This window comes from Lonchura striata, chromosome 1 (genome assembly GCF_046129695.1).
Source record: "Lonchura striata isolate bLonStr1 chromosome 1, bLonStr1.mat, whole genome shotgun sequence".
Taxonomy (NCBI): Eukaryota; Metazoa; Chordata; class Aves; order Passeriformes; family Estrildidae; genus Lonchura; species Lonchura striata.
In genome coordinates, this window is record NC_134603.1 from 35,692,087 (window position 1) to 35,718,901 (window position 26,815).

Consider the following 26,815-nt stretch of genomic DNA (forward strand, 5'->3'; position numbering starts at 1 on the left):
CTGCACTTTGATCTTATCAGCACTGCTCCACCTTGTTTGCTCTTGCCAAGACAGCTCACAAGTTTTTGAGTGTATTACTGGTTTTATTTCTGTTTAGGAGGTCTAGTCTCCTGTTTAAATATTTACCTCCATTTTTTAAAAGTTATTTGCCATATGTATCTATACTGTTTTGCAATGGCTAGCATACATGACATGAATGCTTACTCATTTTAGGGCAATACCCCAACCACTGACTTTATTTGGTTTGTGATTGAGTATTTCCTGCATTTTCCTGTGCGAGGTTTCAGAAATGTCTGTGGGTGGAATCACAGTTGCATGAGCATTCTTGACAAACTTGATCGTGGTGACAAACTTGTCTGAATTTTACTGTCTCCTTTTTCACGGCTTCTATGTCTAACCATTTGGCTCATACAATATTCTTACATCACAGTCCATCAATAACACACTTTTTAATAGTTCTGAGATTTTTTATCTACAATCTTCAATCATTCATTCTTCTCACTTGGGTAACAGTGTACTCTTTTGACTTTCTCTTTAACTGTTTCTGTTTGCAACAGGATTTTCACCCTACTGCTGACTGATTCTTCTAATGGACAGGACTGTGAGAGATGCATCTTTAATGTTGTCTTTACATACATTCCTTTTTATCTCCTCCCATCACTTCTCCTATCTTCCAATTCGAGCTATAGCTATGTTCAGTACTCCAGAGAAATGAAAAATGTCCAGATGTTGTTTATATACATACACCTGCCAGCTAATGAGTTAATACATGGTATTTGTTTTTATAATAGTACAAACACTCTTTAGTTGGCTAGCAATGACTGCAGTATTCCCAAGGCAAATTAAACTGAATTATAGCATTGAAAAATAAAAAAGCACATTTTGAAGGTTACAAAGTCAGCTATTAGAAAGTTAAAAAATCCCAGAATTGTAAGCCTTTTATCAAGGTAAATATAATGTAATTACAATTTTTACCATAATTTTGCCAAAATCTCAATATATAATCTTGTGCAGGGCATACAGAATTCTTCAAAACTTTGTTAGGTTACTTAGTGCATACCACTGAGCACCTTACAATATTGCAAATATAAACCTAGTTTAGGGTACACTAGCATTACTATTTTCATGGATACTTATCAGCAGAAAAGTTAAATGCTGGGATATTTTGTGCTAAGAATGCTTTACATGTTCAAAGGACAAGTCCTTAATACACCATGTTTTTGTAGCTACATACTATAGATATGTATTGCTTTTGACATGCTTAGCACTTTGGGAAGTCAGACCTAAGCTTTCAAATTGACCTGCAGAAAATGAGGGTCTATCAGATAATTAGCCATGGTATGATGGTATAGAAATAACACACAGAAACTGATGGAATATAACTGTGAAGGAGAATCTTTAGTTAACTTAGCCAGGACAGCCACTGCTCTAACAGTCATCCCCTTGCCTCACCAGGTTTCCATCTACAACAATGAAGAAGCAAGGGTTCTCCAGTCTCTTTGACTACATAGTCTAAGTTTATCTGTAAAGCTCTTTCAACATTACTTCCTTGTAGATGCACTTATATATTAAAGTCTTCTCATTAAAAATCCAGAGGGAAAATGTGAAAATTCTTCCACGTGGCATTTGTAATACAGGTCCCTTTTTATTTAGCTCCCAGAATAGGATGCCTCACTTTTCCATAGTCCACATCTTGGATTGCCAGTCTATGTTCTTGCAATGGTAAAGACTCAGCTTCAGAACGGGTGGAATCAACGGATTATCTGGTGGCATGCTAGCTATTCCTTCTTCTCCTTCAGTGAATGAGTTTAATGCCAGATTAGAAAATAACCAGATCTCACTGTGTTAGCTATAACAGAAAGGAAAACATGGGCTTGTTTGACTTTGTGGCACAGATGGCAGTATGGACAAACATGACCATGTCTTTTGAAGCTCTGCAATTGTACAAAGTAAAATTGCAGCCAGGAAGACATGGCATTTTCTGTTGGGCCCTCCTTATCTTGATCATCTTGCCCATCACTTTTATGGGCAAGAGTCAATTTTTGACCCAAATCCCTTTCTTCTTTCCCAGTAAGATTCAGCCTGCAACTGTAGGAACCATTTCAGAGGTTTTTTACCTAAGTCCTCTTGGATTCTCCCCTCCCACACTGCCATTCCCACGCATTTCCCATTCCACCTCTGTTCTTGGAATTCGCGTTTGAGTCATATCACAATTCCACATCTTAATCTCTACACACGACAGCTGCCAGTCTGTCACAAACCTCCTCAAAACCTTCTCTATTCTTACTGTCATCTCCTTTTCTTTGGGTCTCAGATTTTATTTTGCCCATTCATCCTCAGTTTCCCCTTATATGTTCCTAATCCTCCTTTCTTCCCCTTCCTGGCTCCCATTCATGATCTCTTTGTCTATTCAGTTCCTGTTCTTATCCCTGTAGACCTCTCAGCTTCTTTTTTTTTTTCTGATGAGTCCATATGTTGCTGTATGTAGCAAGTGTGTGTTTGGCATGGCATTCCACATGATAGTGGGAAATGGGACCAAGATATTTGACATGCAGGGATGGATGAATGGGACTTCTCAGCCATCTCAGCGTGGGACCTTGTTCAGAGCTCAGGCTGATCAGCTGTGATTGACACAGGAGGCCATGGGAGAGAGCCTGCAGTGCTGTCTTACAAAAGCATTAAATGCAGATTGGTGTGTACTTGAAGGAGAGAACAGAAAGTGAGAATCGAATTATTAGTCTTGAATTAAGCAAGATTTAAGAGGTCTGTAAGCCTTTTCGTCCTTCACTTAAATCACTGCATTTCCCTTTGCCTGTATTCTAGCAGGAAGGGAGACAGAGAGCAGGGAACAAAAAGGCTTTTAGTTTCATTGCCCTGAATTCAGCCTGATCTCTATTAGCTCAGAGCTTCACTTCCAGAGAAAACAGCTGCTGAGCTAAGAGCTGGAAGCAGACCCAGTTCCAGGGGCATCTTCAGAGAATGAAGCCCCAAAGGTCCAGCAGGTCATTATAATGTATAAAACCTCTTTTCTTATGCAGCTTATAACCTAAATAAATTTGGACAGATTATCTTTGACACAGAGGTTAATTTGTTGACCCCATTTCAAAGTCTAATGCCACTGCCATTTTCTCAAAATCACTAAAAATGTTACCATGGGTATTTTCTTTAACATTGTTAGCAAAAATACATCTTTTTTTTTTTTTTTTTTTTGGTTGAAATAATTCACACACACTTGAACTGAAGGCAAGAATGGCCTTGCAGTATTGCAACTGCAATGGTTATAGCAGATCAAAGCTATAAGCTGTTGAAAATAACCTTTGAATAAGTAGTGCTGGGTGAGTGGAAAAGTAAGCCTTGTTCCCACTGTTGCTTATAACGCATATGTCACTGGTGCTTCAGTGGTAGAGAATCTGCTCTTGTCTAAGACTGAGAGTTTAAATCCTTGTGCACATGAAAGCTACCCAGCAGAACAGGCATTTGTCCATGTGCTGCATATAGCAAAATCACACTGTGATGTGTAAAATACTGTACAGATTGCAGTATATACTGTTCAAAGTTTATTTTGAGTCTTCTGCATTTTCATAAGACAAAAAAATATGATCTATATCATCTTACAACATTGGCAGTATGAAACATACACACAGTATGCATTTTGAACTGTAGCATATGTACAGAATGTTCACAATTTAAACAGGAGAAATGTAGCTGAACATCTATCATCTATCTATCTATCTATCTATCTATCTATCTATCTATCTATCATCTATCTATCTATCTATCTAATCTATCTAATATATCTATGTTTATAGGCTTAATACCATAGTACTAGGAACCTCTCTGAAATCTTTCCAACTGAAAAGCCCTCCAAGCTTACTGTATGAATTCTCCATCCACCCGTGATCCACCCTCAACTCATAAAGTACTTGCAAATGCTGTCACCTCTCCCCAGTTTGCAGCTGTTTCTGGAAGTTTTCTAATAGATACAAAGGACACTTGGAGAAATTTGTAAAGGAGCCACTACTACCGTGATGGAACAACAGAAATTACACCCCACTAGTAAGGATAACAACTGGACACAGTTGTATCCAGCTGGGGAGTAACATTATCCATTTCCAAATATAACAGTATTTGCATTGTTTCTCCTCACGACCATGCTGCAGCAAGAGCTCTACAAGGAGGTCATGACAGCATGAAACTGAAAATCCCTCCAATTCTTAATAAACTACTTTCCTAACAAGAGACCACATAGCTATAAGCTTAGGCTTGCACCTTCTGAAAACTAAGTTCCTCTTTCCTGCTAGAGCTATATTAAAGGGAACTGTTCAGCCTCACCCTCTTTCTCCAGTTAGTTGAGATGCCAATATCTATGAATACATCTATTATAATTTTAACTGGTACGTTATGTGTAAATATCATCCAGTTGGATTTGCATTGACGTAATTCATACTATATATAAGACATCAAACTTAAAGATGTTTTAGCTTCCAGCTCTTTGAGATTCCTTCACTAGTTAAGAATTTCATTTATCCTCTTGGACTTTTAAAATGGTTGACATAGAACAGTACTCAGCATTCTTAGGGACTCAGGATGTTTCAGGGTTTGTTCCCTGTATTTTAAAATTTTTGTGGTGTGGTTCGAAATGGTTTTTGGTGTGAGGGTGGGGTTTTTTTTCATCTGCAATTGACCTGAAACAGTAACTGTCAACAAACATAAAAAGTGCAAACTAAAAAAGATTGTTGTAACCCTCTTCACACCCTTTGGCAGAACTACAGTAATCTTTGTGTTTTGATGTTTTGATTATGGGTGAGGGCTTACTTTAGCTGCCACAGCTATTTAATTGTTTGTAGACAGTTATTTCTCACCAAACTGAACTGAAACACTAAATTTTCACAGAAGAGGTCACTTGTAAAATGAGTAATACTTTACTATGTAATGTCTTACAGTGTAATGCTTTTCATTTTTGAATTAGTCCTTTTCCATGAATTTACAAGACTAGTAGCTAAGAAACCCCTTGGGATTCCCAAGCTGGGGATTTCAAATACAGTTACTTGCAAGAAGTTCTGAAGAACTACAAGTGAAGCATTAGTTTCTCTGATGGTTTCCCTCCATGCATCATATTGCACAATAAGGGTGTCTGATTTTTTAGTCTCAGGAAGGCTAGACAGCTGATAGTTTTAAGCAATGTTGTTCAGATTTGGGTCAATTTTAGTGTGAGACTCACTACTTTGATTTTTACTGATTAACAAAATAGCATTTCAAAATATCTCACTGCAACTAAAAGGAATGTCTGAGGAAGAAGACACACAGGTCTGATGACTTCAAACCCTCAGATATGCCCCAGGTTTTAAAAAATAATGAAATCTGCTAAGGAAGGTGTTTAGTTAACTGACTTTTTTATCTGCTAAGATACATTTGGGACTCTACAATTCTGAAAAAAACTTGCAACAGGACAAGTCAGAAGACTGGTGTTCTACAATTTGTTTCCAAGATGAAAGGAATATATAAACCATCAAGCATTATGAAACATACAACATATGATACTGCATGCGGCTGAAAATGAGCATGAACTTGTCTGTCAGCATTCAACTGAACCACAACTCCAAAACCTGAAGGATGTTACGCCATTTCTCAGTGTGAATTCTCATTGAACAGTGTCTTATATCACATCAACATTTGAGTGTACCTTGTACCAAATGGCAGTGGAGCGGTAAGGTACTGCTGCTGCCCTGGTGTTTTGTTAGTCCCTGCCCTGCCACGAAGTATTGAACTCTTTACCTCCCCACCTCATCCCAGGTCCTCTCTCTGGGGATCTCCTCGTTGTTTTTTGTCTCTCACCTCCTCCTTCCTCTCTTGTACTCTGTAACACACCAGAGAGGCTGGCACAGTGCGAGGAGTGGACCCAGTTTCTTCACATAAAGTATTAAGAACCAACCCTCGCTATTTGTTATCGTACCTCAGATTAAGTTTTATGAAGCTGTGGGATGTTGCCTTGCTTTTTAAGGGGTCCGTATCAAAACCAAGCGGATGCCAAAGGGCTGCCACAGCTGCCACCTGTCCGAGTCTGACACTGTTCGCACTGGGAACACGCCACGGCCACTCCGCCACCCGAGGCCAGGTTTGCGGGGCACCGGGACCCTCCCAGGGTGCCGTGACGGCTGAAAGGGATTGGAGGGCGGGGAGCACTGAGATGCCCCCATCATTCCCGGGTCTCCGTCCCGGCACCTTCCCGCCGCATCAGAGCCTTTTCCCGGCAAGCCGAAGGCTGGGGCTCCCCCTCCTCCGCCGCCGGGAAGCCGCGGGGGCGGGCGGGCGCGACCCTCCCCGCTCTGGGCGCTCCCCGGGGAGGAGCCGGCCGGGTCGCACCGGGCCCACTCGCCAAGTCCGGCTCCGAGCGGCCAAACCCAGCCCCCTGGGTTCGGGGTGGGCGGGGAGGGACGGCCGGCCGGGCGCCTCTCCTGCCGGGAGCGGGAGGACGGGCGAAACTTTCCTCCCCGGCGGCGGCGGCGAGGCACCAGCAGCCGGCGAGGCGAGCGCCGCCAGCATGGGCCCCGACACGCTGCCGCTCGGCACCTACGGCGGGGCGGCCGCCGCCGCCGCGCTGCTGCTCTGGGCCGTGTGCGTGCTCTGCAGGAGGAGAAGGTACCGGGGCGGGGGGCGGCCGCCGCATTCCTGCACGGCCGGGCCGGGGAGCGGGGCTGCCGGCGGGCGCGGCGCCGCCGAGCCGCGCATTGGGCCGCGCTGCTCTCCGCCCGCCCCTCCGCTCGGGCCGCCCTATCAGCGCCCGCCGGGCCGGGGGCGGCGGCCCCCGCGGGATGGCGGCCCCGGGGGCGGCGGCTCCCGCTGCGGCCGGGCCGGCGCCGGGGCCGCGGGCAGCAGCCGCGCCGCCGGGGCCGAGGGAGGGGCGGGGAGGCGCGGCGGGCGGCGGCGGCTCCTCGCCTGGCCTCGGGCGGGGGCGGCGCGGGCACGTGGCATTCTGGCCTCCCACGGGGGTGGGATTCTGGTCTCCTCCCGGGTGTGCGTGGGATCCCGTGCTCCGAAAGGAGCTGCGGACGTAGCGCATCCCCGGGCAGTTCGGCTTGTTGAGCGGACGCGACGCTGGGGTTTGCGGGGAACCTGAATGCGAGCCCTACGCGCCGTGTAGCAGCAGAGACCCAGAGCGGCCCGCGCAGCTGTCCCGCGGAGCCCGAGGTGCGCCTGCCGTACCTGCGGCCGCCGCTGCCGCGGGGTTGCGACATCGCTGCCCTTCTCTTTGTGCTGAGTAGCTTGGGTCATGGACATTCTAGTGACTCCTGTTAGTTTTTCTCATGCTGTTGCCTTTAGTTTATTTCAGTGTATAATCTATAAACTCAAAGAAGGTACACACGTGTTCTGGGACATTTCAAGATCGTGCAGGTTTTTTTGAGGGCAAAAGAAGCACTCTCTGTAACTATGCTTTCTGAATACCTGTTACTTTATATGCTGACATTTTCCCAGGTATTTTTCACCTGATGAAGTGAAATGGTTGGTCATGTGAAGCCAATACTCGATGCTCTTCAGTGTCTCTTCTGCGACTGATGAATAAATGTGTATAAAGGCTGTTGGTGGAGGAGTGAAGAAGGGGAGGGATCAATATTCACTATTTTTTTGTTTATTTTTAATTCATAAAATGAGATGTGTAGGAAATTATAGATGTAATTCTGAATAGTAAACTCTTCGTTTTCCTAATAATTGTAAGTTATTTTGGAAAATGTAGACAAGCAAATGCAAAAAATAAATTGCACTACTAGGTTCTAAAAAAAGTTAGGAGGGCAGTCTGGCAATTTTTAGACCAATACCCCTAACTTTGGGACCATGTATAGAATGAATTGAAAAACAGTGAAAATTTATGTTTTGATCGCAGAAGACATCTGTAAACAGAGATAGGGTATTTCCATGGTGTCTGATTTGGAGCCATTATTATATGCGATTTGACTTAGCCCAATCCCTTAAGGAGGCATCCATCCCATCCATCCCAATAAGGGGTGTCTCCCTTAAGGAGACATCAATCCCATCCATCCCAATATTTGAGTGGGGTCATCCAATAACACAAACTGCTTGACAGAATAGTTTGTGATGATGCTTCATGCTTCAGTTCAGTTTATGAAGTGGACAGTTGCTGCTTGACAGGTTACTCCTCCTCCTCATCATCATTCATGTTGCTCCTCTGACCCTCTGTGAGTTTATTCTGGGAATTAAACACATAAAAACTATTTATTGTTTTGACAGGTTTAGTTTGCTGTTAGTCTAGCTTCCTAAAGAACATCAGCACAGAAAACAAAAGGGGAGCAGGAAGGCAAATGGGATGGGATGTCTTTTTAAGGCTAGAAGATATTATACTGCCTCAGCCATATTATAAAATTGTGCCTGTCATTAGTTTAAATTCTAGTACAATTGTAAAAGGCAGAATTTTTGAAAATGGAAACAGGCAAAGCTGTTTCTTGTAAAGTTTTCAGCCAGATGTGAGTGGTAGGGAAAAAAAGATCAAAAAACCCATTCTGAATTATTCTTATACCCCTTATGGCTGTCGAGTTTTTCAAGTGCACTGTTTAGAGTTTGGATGCTTGTGTCGCAGGAGAATGATGTTACACAGAAGACCTCACAAGAAAGTGTACTGTCTTGTCCCAAAAACCAAACCACTATTTGATTAATTAACTACTTGAAAGCCTATGCTGTTTCTCAAAGAACTGTACAAAGCACTAGAGAGCAAGCAAATAACAAATGATAAAATCCATCAACTTCTGTGTGGTACAGCCCTCAACAAAAGGTGCTGTGTTGAGGTACTATCCTGCTCCAGTTAAATGTGCAATTAATTCTCTTTTAGCGTAAAGAGGTCTATAGAGGTGCTTAGCAGCAGCCTGCTGATGTTCCACAACCATTTCTGATCTGTGAGAAGAAAAGCTGTTCTAAGGGTGCAGTGGATTAAAAAATGGGGTTAGAGCTTAGTTCATGCTTCGCAAATTTGGTGCAAGTCTGTGATCTCCCCTTGCTTATCAGACCCTTATCAGTTTATCTATCCCCATGTGTCCTCCATTTGTCAGATTACTTCTTTCCCTTTCTTCTATTTGAATCTTAGAAACCCTGCAGCAGGTGGACTACCCTCTACCTTCCCTCTGGAATCCACTGTAAACATTCGGGAGCATGTTGACATAGGGAGCGTTGGCAAATTACTCCATAAATAAATGCCAAAGTCAAGGCTATATTCCTGGTCATGGATTGTAGCCATTTGGGCAGAAGAACAGGCAATGTGGAGCTTGCCTATGCTAGAAGAAATGTAGGTACTTCAGGCATGCATGTGCTCTTACATAAGTTAATATGTTGCCCTAATGTTGGTATGCTTATAGCAGCCTGTATAAGGCTGTGCAAACCCTGTATAAGGGGTTTGTTGTGTTTAAGGTACCAAGATAAACTTTACCAGAATGATCAAATTCGACATCTTAACCACAGCCCTGCATGGGTTTAATCAAGATTACCACAGTAGGCAAGTGTGTATATATAAATGAAGAGCTTAAGTAAGTAAATAAACACTACTAACTTGCACTTCAGAGTTCCGTGTGTTTGTTTTGCTGGGTGATGCCTTAGTTCTGCTTGACTGAGGTGAAGCACAACCACCTTCGAAGCTCTTGAGAGTTACACATCTAGGAGCATAATGATGGTTTGTATATCCTGGAGAAGAGAACTTCCTAAATCCATCACTGATGCTCCTTTAAGCAATTACAGGATTTCACCTTTTTTTGCTATAAGGTGCTTCCACTCTGTTTCCTCTCAGGCTAAGGTACTCCTTACTGGAGCAGTTGGTGTAACCTGGCATTACAAGATTTGAGGGTAAATTCAGTACTAGTTTTCTCAGAGATAGAGTAGAAAGGAAGAGGAATTTCCTTTTGTATAAATGCTTATCATTTGAGAGCTTGTGGCAGTAATAACACAAAGGAAATTAATTGGAGTCTTTGCCAGGTTTTGTATCACAGATGGTGAAGAAACAGAAGTAGAACAAAAGTTTCTGTAATCACAGATAAAAAATAATTTGAGTTAAACTCAATGTCAAATGAGTCTCAGTGCCTTCTGCATGCTAAGAGAGATCTCCCTCTTAATGGTTAGTGAAGAAAAGCCTATCTAGGCTGTTTGTTAGGGAATGTGTTTTCTCCAGAGAGCACTTCCTTCTTGCTGCTGCATGTAAGTATTTCTGCTATGGCAAAAGCTGATTATTTCCTAGCCTGGAGACTGTACAGATTATTCTCTTTTGTCTTCATGTTTTACCTCAGCTTCATGTGGTTTTCTTTTGGTGTTTTCAAACTGCTTTTCCGCTAGCTGTACACAGTCTCATGGAGCAGGAGGTGAGATGTCAGGTGAAGCTGACTCCCATTTGTCTTCCAGCAGTGATACTGCCCAAGTTAGAGAAGGGCCTTTGAGATCTTCAGGGGCCGTGTTTCCTGTTAACTTCCAAAGGTGTACTACTATTCCACTTTTTCTTGCTCAAACTGATGCATATTTTTGGTTGCTAGTGTTCATTGCATGTCCATGACTGAAAATGGTCACAGATTGTACACAACAATTTGTGGGAAAGGCTAGAGTATTCTCTGACTCCCTCGAAGAGCAGATGCTGTAAATTACTAGGAAGAAGGGGCTTAGGCTGACTACAGATTAAAACCACTGCCTTAGGGGAATAGGACAGTGGAGAGAAGTGGAAGATTGTTGTGTCCCTATTTATCTATTGAAAGTGAATTCTTCTCCTAAGGTTTTCATTCCAAAGTTTTTCAAATAAAGAAAATACAGACCAAACCTGGAAAAAGGTTCCTTCTCAGAAGTTTGTAACTGCTTGGAAAGTTAACCTACCTGATGTGAGTTGCATCAATGACAGGTTTGTAAAAGTTATTCCCTCTGCAATTCTATTGCTTTAAAATGAAAGAAGGTAGATTTACATTACATAATAGGAAGAAATTCTTTATTATGAGGGTGATGAGACACTGGAAGAGGTTTTCCAGAGAAATGTGGCTACCCCATCCCTGGAAGTGTTCCAGACCCAGTTGGATGGGTCTTTAAATCACCTCATAGCAGGGATTTGGAACTAGATGATCCTTAAGGTCCCTTCTAACCCAAACTATTCCATGATTCTGTAGGCTTGTAAGGTTGGTATTTTAATTATTAGGAATGGTCTTCACGGTCAGGATTGCTTGTGCGGAACGCCATGATACATGGCACATGTTGTGGGTTTTACTTTCCATCAGTATAGCAATTTCTCTGCTGCATTAGATGGGACATGCACCTTCTAATATATTGTTTCTGACCAGTTTCTGGTGCAGAACATGGTAGTACAAACTTTTCAAACTTATACAGTGAAATTGTAGATTGAAGTCAACATAAGTAGAATTGCATTATACATTTCTCAGAAAGGATTTTGCTCTGACCTGAGTTATGGATTTAAAGCCTTTTTGAAACAAACTGTCTTTCATTTTCCCTTTTATATTTTAAAACACCTCTGATCTATACAATTACATTAATCTAAGATACTTTCCCCCAAACTTGCTCTCTTGAACCCAGACAGATATTGTTGAAAAGAATATAGATTTTGTCTTTGCCTTCAAGAACATCTTATCCTTCTCTGTGACAAGCTGTGAGCTTGCTAACAGCTCTCTTACCAAGCGAATTGTAGTTCACAAGATGTCATCAGCCTGTCTTTTTTACCACTTCTGCTAATTTAGGCAATATGTTAAGGTAGTTTTCAGTTGGAGGGAACATCAGGAAGGACAGATAGAAGGATACCAGAAAAATGTGGCCTCTTCCTTCTTACCTTGGCCTTTTGCAGAGGCCTTTTTCTCCATTCTTTTAATTGGACCTCTAGGGAGTGCTCGTGTTTTCATGACCTCCTTTTGTTTACTGTCATTGTCCGCTCTTACTCCACTCAGAAAAGGACTGAAGACTGAAACTGTTTAAGGCAGAAAAGTAACAGTTCTGTTTCTTAAGTAGCCTTAGGAAACCTTTCTTTCTCACCATCACACTTGGGTTTTCTGTCAACTGTTCACTGCTGTGCCAAGATGTGGTGGAAGCTTATTTCTTTGCTTTCTTCTACTGGTCAGAGCTTAAGTAAGGGTAGAATAAAATGAAGTCAGCAAAACCATAACCTTCTCAAGGTGTACAAGGCTCCATTCACAGGCTGTTGGTTTTTCTTATGGCCCTAATAGACCTGGGGAGCCATTATATCATGGGTCTCGCACAGTAGTGTGTTTCAAGACAGGTTTTTATTTTTTTTTATTTTTTTTTTGTGCTGCTTCTCATTCTTCTGATTTGTAGTGTGTGTGTGTGTCCTGCACATTCTGAGTTCCACTTCCTACCAGTACTTTGAAGACAACACTAAAGATAAGACCTCTTTTAGAAGATAATAAACCTTCCCAGTGATCTCTGATTTACAAAATTCTTTGCTTAAGGTACACTGCCACCTAGCAACAGTTTCCCTTCCCTCCCAGTTTTCTTGACCTACTTTGTTGGGGGTTGTTCAGCTTTATAGTTTATACCTGGTCTGGCCTTGATCAGCATCCAAAACCCATCAGTAGATGCCATCCTGGTAAATGTATATGTGTGAGAGGTGGAGATATTTTTAGTGGCAATAAGAACTGCTAGCTTCTGGTTTCTGACTAAAATACAATAGTTCATACTTTCATGGGATTTTTTCCTCCCCATGTTTCTGTGGAAAGGGCCTATAATTATTTTCTCCCCTTTGAATTATTGATTTTGCTTTCTTCTGTTCTTTCTTCTTTGGAGCAAATAAAAACAAAGGGCAAGAATTAAAGAGAATCACTTTCAGCTCTTTTTATTATTCCAGTGCAACATGAAGCACGGAGTATCCGTCTAGAGTGCTGTACACAAATGCACAGTGCTTACAGAAAGTTCTGAACAATTAACCCTTCTGCTCCTCTTCCAAGCTGATACTCCCAAAGGTATGAATGAGGACAACCCACATGAATACATCGTACTTCAAAAATTATATTCATGCTTACCACCAGATTTACAGGAGGAAAGCAAGCTGGTTGGCAAATCTTAGCTGAAACGTTACAAATAAAGTCTGCTGTGAAGGAAGACAAAAAGAAGCAAATCTTAATCCTAGTGTCCCCTGACATGAGCTATGAACTACTTCTTGAAGCATGATGGTAAAATTGCCCCCCCGAGGTGTTTAATCACTGGTGATGTAACTAGAGAGCTGCATCATCAGGCAACTGCAGGACTTCCTGGAGGCTTGACTCACAAAGCTACGTGGGTCTTAGCTCCCCAAAGGAATGAGTGAATTCACTGGGATGCGGGGACTTTGCTAAGTCCCCAGCTTGCAGTCTTGCTTGTGGACTCCTCCTCAGTTCCCCTACTGTAAATTGGAGGTCAGTATGGTCTCTTGATTTACAGATAACACAGACAAATGCTTCACTGGGCACGCAGAGAGTTGTCAGAGATGCTGAAAAGAATTCTTGCATGTTATAACTGCTCAACATATGCTGAGGAACTGTTGCCTGTCCACCTCTTTCTCCTATATGCTGAAATATAATTTTAAGTATTGTATTTTTGCAATTGTCAGCTAAGTTGTTGGGTTGTGCCAGCTGCTTTAGTGTTTTGCGCAGTTATGAGAATTATGGTCCCATATAAAATTGTTGTGGGTTTTTTGGGGTTTTTTTGGGTTGTTTGTTTGTTTGTTTGTTTGTTTTTGGGTTTTGGCTTTTTGGTGGTTTTTTTCTGGTGTGTTGGTTTTGTTTGTTTTTTTTTTTTCCCCAGTCAAGTGATTTGATTAAGAAGTTGGGCGGGGCTTGTTTTGATTAAGTAATATAACTGTTCTCACTCCATCTAGTCACTTATTTAACTTGGTGCATTGTAATGCCAGAGTGGGGTAAATACAGAAGCTAAAGGAAACAGCATACGTGCAATGTTAATACACTATATGAAGTTAAGGAAAATCTCACTGTTAAGTTGGCAGTCTTTTTCTCTTTTATCCAAGTTTTATAGATCTCCTTGGTATTGGAGCCAGACTTGGAACACATTTTCCTGACTTCTAGTTTTGTGCTTTAACTTGCTGCCTTTTCTTTCCAAGACATTTACCATATATGTATGACATTATAGCTGTCTGGTAAACTAACTTTTTCAACCATGAGGCAGATTTTGAATTCTGATTTCAAACTTCAGTAGTGTTCTTTTTCTTTCCCCATCATTTACTGATCCTTTTACAAGAAGCATGTAGGATTTTAGGCTAATATCCATTTGCATGCCGTCTGGGTGAATTTTGGCTGACTGAGAGTCCCATAAAACAAAAGTTTCCTCTTTACAAACCACATGGATCTTGGCTGTAGATATTCAGTCCCTTTCTCCACAAACTGTTTTTAATGGTGCCAGATTCTTCTGTTTCTTCTCCTTGTTTGGCACATGTCAGGAAAAAAAAATCTTGGCTCTTGTATAGAACATATCTTGTTTCCTCTTAACTGCTCGTACTTTCTATTCGTAATTTAAATCAGCACAAAAATGCTATGGTTGTGCTTCTCATGATTTAATCTTGTAGTTTCCTAAGCAATATTCCAGTTCTCTTAAAAAAATAATGCTCTCTCATACTGTAGGCCTAGTGGTGGCAGGTTCTAGCTGAATGCAATGGATGCGTTCGTGTTGATTTTGGAGAATATGCATGGAGTCCTGGCAAAGTGGCCTGCTCAAGCCTATGGAGGCACGTGAAGAAAGAACAGATGAACAAAATGAAGTTAAAATGAGGTATTACAGGAGTACAGTCTCTACCATGCAGCTTCCCCTTTCTGACAGTGCAGTGAAAATCTGGACTCCAACACTGCACTTTGTAGACTCATGTCCACAGTAGGTGGTTGAAGAAGTGTCTCCTTCCTGGCCCATGGCAGCCTGGGCATCTGTCAGAGAGCCAGTGTGCGTTTGTCACAAGCTACTCATTTTCCTTGCTGACAGCCTTACCCTGCCTCCTTTGAGCTCTTGTACGAGTCAATGTGATTCTGATGGCTAAGGCAGAGTGCAGTGCTGCAAAGTGTGGCTGTCTGATTTATTGTGACTCTCCCAAAAAATCAGCAAACTGCTTAGAAGCCTGCTCTTTCCTTACCCCATTGTCTTGCTTCTCGTAAGATCGTTCCCCAGACTTCTCCTGAGTGGTCATTACAAATTTTTATGTAGCTTGCCTTGTTTAAAATGATTTGGACAAAATTAGAAATTTTTCAATTATATGTTGAAAAAATGATCATAGAAAATGGCCACATTTTTTAACTTTTTGAAGTGATATAGTATTTAGAAAAAAAATTAAAGTCTCATTTCAGCATTATGTGAGAATGCAGAAGTTTTGCAATTATTAGCTCTGGCAGCTCTGTTTATTTAAAAAAACAAAAATAAAAACAAAAATAAAAGCAAAACCAAAACCAACACATATATTCCTTAAGATGAGAAAACTATTACTGTTAAAACACAGAGGGCAGAACTGATGACGTCGGTTTTTCAGTCTTTTTGTACTCTTTGCCTTTGTATGCATGCCAGTAAGAGGGTGGGTCTGCGCCTTCATCACACACAGTGCTACTGTAGTCTCTGAAGGCTTCAGAGGGATGGTCTCCAGCTTTCTAACAGGGCCCCAAGGAAAACCAAAAAATCTATTTAGAAACTTCAATTTAATCAAGTTAACAAAAGCAGGATGATTAGGAAAGAAGAACAATTGCTAGTATCTCCTCAGAGAGAATTTGAGTGAGTTCCATTGCTGGTCTACTCACCTGATGCTACAGTAGTGTTTGGTCATCATCCCTAGCAGGAAAGTACTGCTCTGTGTTTCCTTCTCTGTGTTTCCTTCTGCAGTGCTGGCATGGTTTTTCAGGTTACAATAGCTTTTCTTCAGAGCTTCTGGTGTGAGATAGATCATAACCATGCTAATTCTCTCCAGCTGGTTTTTCAGCATGAGAAGCTTTGGTAGTCATATTTGGGAAGTTTCTCTCAAAACAGCTCAAAGAGTGGATTGATGACAAATCATAATTTTTTTCCTTCAATCATTCAGGAACTGCAATATTTACTTAGCTCAGACTTAACTTCATTAAGACAGAGCAATGTCCATGGAAGATTTACTTTTGTTTTGGTAGGTACCAATATTTGTAAATTGTTTCCAGTGCATTATGTGTTTCCTCCTCCATATTCCTCTCAAAAACTTCTGTTATTCTATTGGAGCAGATTTTTTTTTATGTTTTTAAGAGATTTTAAGATGACTAGGTTAGTTTCAGCATAACTGTTTTGCTTAAATAGCAAATTTCCTAGACCTACAGCTGAGGGTGAGGCATGTTGCCAGAGCCTGGGCTGCAAACCATTCTTCTGCGATTCCTGTTTAAAAAGTAGCAGCTGTGTAGCTGTAGGAGAAGTGAAAATGTCTCAGTTCAGGAGTCATCCAATAACCAATTGTAAAACATGATGAACCCACTGAATTGATATTTGGGAGGAAAAATAAAAGTACTGTGAGGGCTGGCTTGTATGTGGTGCTCTTTTTAACCTTAAGTACATGCCTGAAAGATTCTGATTGAGCAGCAGTAGGACTTAGATGTGTGTATCTGATGATGAAATGGAGCCCATAGTGCATGACAGCACAAAAGATGTTTAGGTCTTTCCCTGACAGTTGCCATCACAGTATCTTTGACTGATGGTGAATCATTTATAGGCCATGGAACAAGGGCAGCAAGCTGAGGTCAGAGCCTGGGCTCCTTCTGATGACCAAATGAGGGAAACTGGAGTTTGTGTCCTAGCAGCTGGCACGTAATATCCTTTAAAGCCAGGTTAAATTATCTGTCACTGTTAAGGCACGACACAGAACTGTTCACAGCAGGACTGGAGAGGTTCCCCCTGTATGTCAGTGTTCAGTGGCTTGGGAAACAGCTGCTTGCGCAGTGTCTGGTTTTGTGGTTGAACAGACAGCTCAATTTCTGGCATTGCTGCTTTAAGATACAAAAATTATAATCAAGCTTCAAAGAAATCTTGCATATGTGAGTGAGTCAGAATTATTTTTTCTTCTATAAGCTGTTTTAGTTTCTTGCATTTTATGTAGTGAAAACACTGCTAGATCCTACTTGGTATTACCACGTTATGAGTGAAGGGACTTTTTTCACCACCTTTGGACTTCCTTACATAGAACCACATCAGCTATAATAAATTCAGAGCCTTAAAAACCTGTTGTTATGAAGACTTTAAAATAAAACTGTGCGGGCTGTGTCTGTTCAGTGGTAAGAAGCTAAAATAAGACAATGTTGAGATCTATTTGGCTTAAAAGAAGGTTCAGGTTTCCTGCTTTCATGATCTCCTTTCCAGAAAGAAAGCTTTGTGTTTCTATCTTGGAAACCCAAGTCTAATAAAGCAGAGTTATTGTGACCCATCCAGTCTTAGTTCCCACATGGTCTAGTCCTTTGCAATGTCTCCTGCATTAGCTATATTAAATTGTGTTTGAACACAACTGTGCATTGAAAGATATCCTGCATTTGGTTTATTTTTTACTTTGTGGGATGTTCTTACCATTCTGTTTTCACTTCAAGAAAAGAGGGTATATATACTTCTAAAAATTGAAAAGATTTAAGCAAAAGTTATGAAAAATGTCTTGAGATGTCATCCAGTACAAACAAACAATCTCTTGTTCAAAGTATTAAATACTGCTGTTGCAAATAAATGTCTGCTTAAAGACAGGTATATATTTAAAGGCATGGACAAGTTCATCTGACACGTTTTTGCTTGTGTCTCAATGGCAATATAGTGTGGATTGAAGCAACGTGCTTTTTATGCTTGCTCCTCCACTGCCGAGAATGTTAGCGTGGACCAGTTTATATGTGCTGCCTGCTGCTGCTCTGTAGTCTCTGCATTGCATGCTTGCTTCATTGTTTTGGGAAAAAGATCAGCCAATTCTTTTGATGAAGCCTGTGAAAGCCAGCGATAATTCAAATGGCACCAGATGTACCAATGCTTCATTTTTTTTCTTAGACATAAAGAAAATCTTGATCGTTTTGTTTTCCACACTATTTCAGCATATTTTGTTATTAATAATATCTCTGAAACTATTGTTTAGAGTCAGGAATATGTGTTATCTCATGCCTCCAAATTGTGTTGCAGCAGTTCCAGATGCACTGTTCTCAAATGCCCTGTACACAGTAGAAATTTGAGGTATAAAGCTGTTTAAACTGTAGTGATACAGTTGGTTTCATCAAAAGGAAAGCACTGGAAGATTTTTCTTGTAATTGTTTTTAGCACAAGTACTATGTGCTGCTTTGGAACATCAGTTTCTTTTATTAGGCCATGTGAGAAAACTCTTCCATATGTGCATATAGTTGCAACTTTGTAGGTAGTTGGTGGTGCTGGAAATGCCCTACAGAGATATGGTTTTGATCCCTTGGTCATTGTATTGAAGACTGCACATCTGGCTCAGTTCTCAGTGAATGACTGTGGCATTGGAAGTGACTGGAAGATGGAAATCCCCATGTGTGCTGTGATGGTTGTGGATTCTGAAGTGAAGGCTGCCTTAGGATTCCTACATGTGCAGGGCATTTTCACCCCCCCAGCTTTTGTTCCTTCATTTTACTTTTTGTAGCAAATACCAAATCATCTCCATAAAGGCAGCAGAGTGCTGGAAAGTCATGGGAGTCAGTAGATTTCTTAAGATTGTGGAAGGGGTAGATTAGTTAGCTGCCTGCTGAAGTATGAATTTTACTGCAAGTCAGCATGGAATAACATAGAATCATAGAACCATAGGTTGGTTTGGGTTGGAATAGGCCTTAAAGATCATCTATTCCAGCTCCCCTGTCATGAACAGGGACACCTTTCTCTAGATCAGGTTGCTCAAAGCCCCATCCAACCTGGCTTTGAACCCTTCCAGGGATGGACATCTTGCCCATCCTTGGACAGTCTGTTTCAGTGGACATCTCCTTAATTTTCCAGGGTTGGGTGGGTCAAAGCAACCTCAATAAATAAGAGTTTACACACCACATTTCTCAGAACTGCTCTGTTTAGGGGGAAGCAACAAGCACATTTGGATTGCATCATTCAGGTAAGTTTCTTAGGCTCTTTTGCAATCTTTTCATAATAATTACAACCTGACTGCAGAATTTGGCTACTGCATAGCACTAGATTTATGTCACTAAAGGATAAAGTCTATATTTCTTACTCCTCACTCTTTCAGCAGGTTTTATGTTTTGTATCATCCATTTTGTTCTGATAGATGTTAGAGTACTTTTTTTGGTCTGATCTCTCAGTTCACTTTTTTTACTGTCCACAAAATTCATTGTGCTCTTTAGTAGTTGTCTTCATGAATTCTCATTGCTCTGCTCAGAGGGTAAGCTAGGCTAATGAGACCCTTTTTTTTTCATTTGAGTGAGTTTTGCTAATTGTTTTTATCACACTGGAACCTGCAAGAGGATTTTCTGTGGACAAAATGACAACAAAAAAATGAAACACTTTTGTTGGTAAGTCATCTGGCCATTTCTCATGGATCCTCAACATAGCTGTCAGCTAACATGAGTGACTTCTTAACACCCAGTGCCTCTAATTGCACTTTATTTCCTCACTGTTTTTCTTGTGTGGGATTTCTGAATTGATGGGATGAAACTTGAAAGCAGGTTGTGATGGAGTGCATCTCCAGTCAACAGAAGAAAGAATAGTAGAATGAAATTAGGATAGTCAACATGCATCAGGAAGATAAATTTCATCCAGCTTCCTGCCCTGTCCTGTGGTTGTGGCTGATCCCTTGCCATCTCAGTTCATAACTTTTATTGTTACTTCTCTAACAGCTCAGCTCGTGCCAGGACTCTGTCACTAAGGGTGCAGACCTAAGGGGCGAGGACTTCAACACTTACCCTTTTCAAAGGCTCTGTGCTTTCCCAGTTATCAGTTTGTCTCCATCTCCTTCCCCAAGTCTTGCTTACTGAAGTGAACATCACCCTAAGCACTCATCTACCCCAGAATTGTATAATTATTTTAAGCATAAGGCTAGAATAAGGTTTTGTGAAATTACTAAGAAAGTATAATTGAATTTCAAGCCTCAGAAATGAGATGGCAGCTATTAGTTGAATGTATCTAAAAGGAGATAGACTCTGTGAATCTTGGGTTTATCTGTGTTCTAGCTTTTGAAGAAAATTTACATTAAACCTAATAGAGCTTATTAACCAATAATTTTAATTATTGATGTTTACAAGTTTCACTAAGTTTTTTATGTTAAATCAAGATATATCAGGATTTTTTTTGTCTTGCTTGAAGTTTTCCCCTTGAGCTCCACTGTAGTTCTTTATTATCTTTGACTTTGTCAAGAATAGCTTGAAAGCTTCTTGCCTTTTCTGCCATACCTGCCTTCTGCAGGACTCCTTGCAGGAAGGGAGTAGAGCCATCGCTATTCTCTTCATTTATATAATTCTGTCATTGCCTTGACATCAGCGTAATTTTCTTGACTGGCTGATCAAACTGATTTTCAACAGTTTTAGACAGAGTAAAAAATTAGTGCATTTAGGCCTTACTTTATTTTTCTGGCAGTTTTCTCTGTCATTCAGACTAGCAGTTTTTCTTTATCTCAAGTCCCTTTGTATTTTTCTGTGCTTATCTTCTTTCTTATAAAGTATCTACTGCAGCTGGAATTTTTTAACTTTTAGATCTTTAATTCTTCTAATCTTACGTCAAAGCAGTTAACAAGTGCTAACAGACCCTTATCAGACTTTGTATTATTGCAGCATTCAAGATGAATTTTTGGCCTTACTTTAGACATTTGAGATTTTCCAAAAAATTTGATAAACCCAGGATTTTATTTTAGATATTTGCTGACAGTATAGACCTTCGATGGTAGATATTTGCTCACAGCATAGAGCTTCGATCTTAATCATACAGCTGAATTAAATCTCTTCTGTAAGCGATGTGTGTAGATTTAGGTTTTCTGTGGTTCACAGGACATCAGTAACAACTGAAATACTATTGCAGCAAGAAAATCTGTTCAAAATCACAGCAAATCCTGCTGCTGTAGGCTTCTGAAAAGGGAGAAGTGCTCTGGTCTGCAGTCCTGTTTCTACCATAAAATGGCTTTGGATTTTGTTACAGAGGAAGGGTTTGCAATTTTACTTTGCAGGATGAAAATACACAGTAGTTAAGGGTGCCTTTGGGATATTGCAGACTCTGGATCTCTCAGTGGCATGTTAAAACCAGCAAAAATTTGCCAGCCTGGCTGCATTAGATAGGTTTGTGGTTTGTCCTCTCACCATGGCTGTGTCTGCAGAAGCCCTCTGGCAGTGGCAGCAGAACCTGGGCATACAGGGGATTGCCATGGCAGCTCTTTCTGGTTGAGGAGCCACCTTTGCATGTCTGAGACATGTTTGCTCACATGGAATTTACTGATGATTAGGGCAGACCCGGCCATACAGGAAGGAGTGGAAACCTTAATGCTAAAGACATGCAGCCTGACCATACACAAGTTCTTTGCTTTTGCTGGACTTCATCATCTCACCATACATACATGTGGTGACTAAACTCACCATGTAAAGGATAATAATTGGCAAGTTTAGTTTGGATTCCTAGAAGTCCCCTTGCATTCTGATTCATTGAATTGCTGAAGTGATGGCTATTTTTAAGTCTTTGAATAGCTTTAGTTTTAGTGGGACTTGGGCTTCTAAGTGGTGTAGAAGCTCAAGTTTTTTGACATATCAGTGCTTTCATGCTGAGGCAAATAAGAATTTCTGGTTTGATGGTATGATACAGAATGTACAACAGTATTTCCTCTCCTTACTGCTACTAATTTCTTGGGGGGAAATGTGGTTCTAATGTTATGCTCTGAACAGAATTTCAAAGTTTATTGAGGATGAGACCACTTCTTGTTGGTAACTGAGGTTACTTAAAAATATCACTTTCACTTCCATCTATGCTGGATGATCACGTTCAAGACTGGGGCTGGTTTCTATCCACCCATGCTGGATGATTGCTTTCAAGACTGAGGCTGGTTCCAGGTTTCCTTTTATATGCAACACCACACAAGTTTGAATTTATGGATTGCATGGAATTGTAATGGCCACTTGTCTCTGATCATGAGGCAACCTCTTTTCTCATTCCCAAAAATGTGAAACAGTGACATGTTTCTCAGACTCCTCCCTGGGTCTGTAACGCTATCAGCAGCCTGTGGCTAGACAGAGTTGGCATGCTCACTTCTGCCAAACCCACCCCTTATTTTTCTTTCCATGACCTGGCATGCTTGTGCTTAACCACACTGGCTACCAAGTCCCATCTGGTGTGTCCCAGTGGTTTACTAACTTTTCAAAAGCAATCTGAAGCTTGTTCCCCTTTCATGAAAAATATTGGGAGGTATAATTCTATTGACTTACACAGAACAAAAGTACTCTGTTTGAGTTGTTGAGAAGGTTGAAGTCCGTAGAGCCTTTTTGCAATTGTAAACATTAAGATGCACAGTCAATGACTTCTATCTTCTGGCTGTGAACCAATCATATGTGAATTTTCTCTAATCATGATGATGAAACTAATAACATAGCTGCTGAATGTCACAAAGTGGCTTTTGACCCACAAAGTTTTTCTGATGTTATAGCATTTTTTGTTTGTTTTGGGCATCTAGAAACTAAGATAGAACTTCTTCAACTAAATCCATCCTGAGTTTGTGAGAGCTCCCCAGGAGAAGTTCTTCATGTAGCTTCCAGTTGAACAGATTGTTGCTATCAAATTTTTAAGAATTTCTTGTGGCCACTTTATTACAATATAGTTCCTTCTAGTATGAAAAAAAAGTCTGTGGGTAGTAAAAATAATGGGCTTTTCCTATTGTGAAATGTGCCTGTGTTTCTGTGCACATCTACCCACAGAAGCCAGCTGTGAGGGGAGAAGGAAGGTAGGCTGTTGGGAATCCCAGCGTACTCACGGGGTGAGTCACAGGACTCAGTCAATGTCTGGGAAGCAATCTTTGTCCTTCTCTGCAGACAGAGCCACACAGAGCTTAATTATTAATTATTTTTTTTTCAAAAGATAAAACAATTGCCTCATCTGTGATCATATTTATGCCATTGCAGTCATGAAGAGTGTGAGTCCTCTGCTCTGTTTTTCCTTACCATCAGGAATATCACTTCTCCTAAAACTGGTATTCAATCCTTAACTAACAGTTTCTACTTCAAATTTAAAATAATTACTTTTTTAGGTGTTTTTTCATAAAATAATGAAGATTGAAATAAATGGGAATACAACTCCAGGGTAAAATGAGAAAAGTGTAGGGTAGGTATTTTTACTGGGGTAGAATAGGTGGTAAAGCTTTTAGAAACAAAGAGAGCTCATGAGAAGAGTGTTGCAGACTGAAAACCCCTACTCTCTTTTGACTACTATCAGACTAAAACATTGCTGCAGTCTTAACCTGCTAATTACCCACAACTGATGCGTTATGCATGCTTGTAAGTAAGGAGCTTTCCTTTAACTCTGATTTAACTCCTGAAGATACTATTTTAGGTGCTTATTTTTGTCTGAGCTTTGCATTCATTTACCTGTACTGTTTGGTGTCAAAAATATCAATAAAAGCTTCATGGGATATATCTTTTATAAAATATCAAAACATAGGTCTTGTCAGCCTACAGCTTTATGACAATGACTTTCAAAAGGAAAAGATCTCTCTTTTTTTCCATAAAATTGATTTCCTTTGCTTACTATTTTCTTTAGTGTCAATTGCCATTTGTTATCAATTCAGGCACTTGGAGATCTTGGAACTGAAAGTCCAGTACAACTTCTCTAAAGTGAGTTTGTTTCATATAAATGTGTTGAAACGTATGCATTTTCAGAGTTCACTTACGATATTCTGAGCTTGCATTTTTCCCTTTTTTTTTTTTTTTTTTTTTTTTTTTTTTTTTTTTTTTCCCTTAAACCACAAAATGTGTTAGGCAACTAAACTGTAACCAATCTTTGGCTTTTTTCAGATTTGTGATTTGACTCCCTAGCATGACTATGGGGCTGCAGCTTTGGCAGTGCTGGAATCATACTGTTTGTGTGCTGTATTGATGATCTCTAAATTATGTCATCTGTGGTGGACTATGCTGATTATTGGTACCCGAAGGTCATCTTGACTTTGCTACTGCAGTGATGCCACACTGGGACACAAATCACTTTTACTTCAATACTGAAATAAAAATGCTGAGTGTTCAGCACTAAATTTCAGGGAAAAAATAAGTTCATTATTGCACTGTTATATAGTGCTGTAGAAACTTTAGCCTCTTTTTACAGGCTGATTAGTCAAGAGTTCAATGAGTAGTTAGTTTGTCCACATTTGGGATTCAACACTTTGTGTCATCTGCCATGTTTCTCATATTTGAGAGAGCACCTGACATACACATCCCCCTAGAAAGCCTAGCTAGTTCCTCACCCTCACGCTAATTCCAGGGGTGCTGTGAGGGTCTAGTCTGGTTTTCATGTCCTTTGCACTATTTTTGGACTGATCGACTTTGCAGGTTTCATTGAAATTGCCCATTTACAGCAGAGATTTGGTGGGTGCTGGGTGCATCTCACAGAGCAAGGAGTGCCTCCATTGCTCAGCAGGGAGCATCCTGTTGTATAAGGAAGTTTTAAATTTTTTTTTCAAAAAACGGAATTAGAAACTTATCAGGGGAAACTTGTGTAGGATGTCTTGGATTTTCTCATGGATGGAAAATAATAGCTCTCTCATAAGCAGGAGTAACAGAACAGGTTGATACAGTATTAGTAATACAATAATTTCATCTTGTCATATTAAAAATGATGTCTGCAACAATAATTTATACATTTTTTTTAATCAGGAAAGAATTTAGAATAAAGACCTTCAGGCAACTTGTTTGTAATTCCTCTAAATGTACTCTGCCTCACATAAAATTACTGCAAGAAGTTGATAAGTCTTTTTTTCTCTGCAAAATCAAAATGAAAATTGCTTTCCATTTTTTCAACCTGTTTCTTCTGCCAGATTTGTTATGTTGGGAACATGATGTGGTGAAAAAGGCATCTGTAACCTCAGGCTCTCAAGAAAAGGCCCATGTTTTATACATTATTCTCTTCTCTTCGATGGATACCTTCTAGGAAATGTCTTTGTTAGTTGTTCTTTTTTTCCAGTACAGAAATACTGCTTCAACATGTTCTGTGCTGAAATGTCAGCGTTGTGCTGTTGTGTAGGTGGTAGTATGTATTATACACAGTTTTCAAAACCTGAATAATCAGTGATGTGCATGACTTTGCCAGGGAAAACAAATGGCTGTGTCATTTTGATTTCGGTATACCAAGAAAATGTAACCTATAAAAGTTAATTAGCATTCTTCCAGAAGGGGGTTGTTTAACTAACATCTTTATTTCCATGTTTTCAGTTTTGTCAGAAGTTGGAGGGGAGTGTTTTATTCTGTTGCTAATGTATACCCATAGATTTGCAGAGTATTTCACGGAGTTTTATCTACCATGCATCTGTCCTTCATTTCAGCAAACGAATAGATTTTTCACTTACTTGAACAACTACTTAAATCCACTGAAAAAAATTTTTCAGTCTTTCATGTGATTTTTTTTTACATAGTTTTTATAAATAAAATTCCTTGAGGCTGGTAGTGTTCATGTTATCTATCAAAATGAGGTTTTGCCAGTGATTTTTAACAGGACAAATCCTATAATTTGTCACTGAAAGCCTGACCATTTGCATCACTGGTCACTTCAGTGAGTTGATGTATCTCCACCTCTCATGAATTTGGTTCTCTGGTAGGCTCAGTTCTTTCCATTATCCTGGTTATTACTGTCATTGCATGCACTAAAGTTTCTGGTCTGAAACAAAGCTGAAGTTTGGGCATCCATGATACTGAATGAAGTAATCTCATTTTATTTTCCTGTATAACTGCAATTCATTAGCCTTCCTCCATCACATTAAAAACTAACTGAGAGAACTTGTAGCTATTTGCACACCAGCATTACATAACTGTAAGATAAGTTAACTGCTAAGATAATTTATAAAAATTTGAGAGCAGGTTTCTCACACACTGGCTTCTTTTCCACTGTTCTGTAAATGCACACTTGAGACTTTAATTTTGGAGTCAACTGTGATCTTGTATTACAAAACTATATATTGAAATGTTTGGTATCCTTCAATGTAAAGGATGGAGGGTGGCTGGAGCCTGTGCAGAAACTTCACCATCGTAATTGCCTATGAAACCACCCCTTGTCCTTGCTTAATAGAGTCACAGGGAATTGGAGATCCATAGGGTTGGCTGAAAAAGTGAACAGGAGCAAATACTGGAAAGACAGTGGGATTTATTAGTCAAAGTGAGGGACAACTGAACAAATGGTGACGGGGGAGGGATTGGGGGCAAAGGAATTTGACAATTAACAGCGCAGAGAAGACTGGTAAATGAAGTGCTGTTGTTTCTGTGTAACTATTTTTCAGAAGACGTTTCTTTGTTGCCTGGTTATGATTAGGCCTCTTTGGGGTGTAAGATGCTTGATTTTGTCATCTTTTTGATTAAAAATCCAAGTGTCTGGGAGAGAATATACTCTGACCCTTTTCTAGAAATGGGCCTTAGCATTCACTTGGTGGCCCAATGCCATCGTGTCTTTGGAGAGTATACATCTTCCACACTATCCCTGCACTTTCCTGTAAGCCAGCTCCTTTTCTTCCTCATCCTCTTGTTTTAAAAACTGTATTTATAACAAGAGTTTGTTGTTTCCCTGTTGCTGGTGGTTGCTATGTCTTTCTCTAAGATGAAAGCCTGCTCAGTTTTTTCGTTTGTATGATTTTTTCCATGCTTCTTCATTTACCTCTGTGGTGGTTGATTCCCTTCCCTCTTTAGAGATAGTGTCTTTGTAAGAGTTTTTTTTT

The 26,815-nt window shown here is 40.3% G+C and overlaps 1 protein-coding gene across 2 annotated transcripts in view; it reads left to right on the forward strand.

The window, feature by feature from the left end:
- The first annotated feature begins 6,003 nt into the window (after positions 1-6,003).
- The window catches only part of CYP7B1 (cytochrome P450 family 7 subfamily B member 1), a 124,888-nt gene continuing 104,076 nt past the window's right edge, over positions 6,004-26,815 (forward strand). The window contains exon 1 of one of the 2 annotated variants that reach the window (XM_021555624.3): positions 6,004-6,115. Coding sequence is in view for 1 of the 2 variants with exons in the window: in XM_021555623.2 (XP_021411298.1) it covers positions 6,542-6,639 (98 nt within the window). In the remaining variant the exon portion in view is untranslated. Of the gene's footprint in view, positions 6,116-6,455; positions 6,640-26,815 lie in introns of those variants that run through there. The other variant, XM_021555623.2, reaches the window with a different exon arrangement.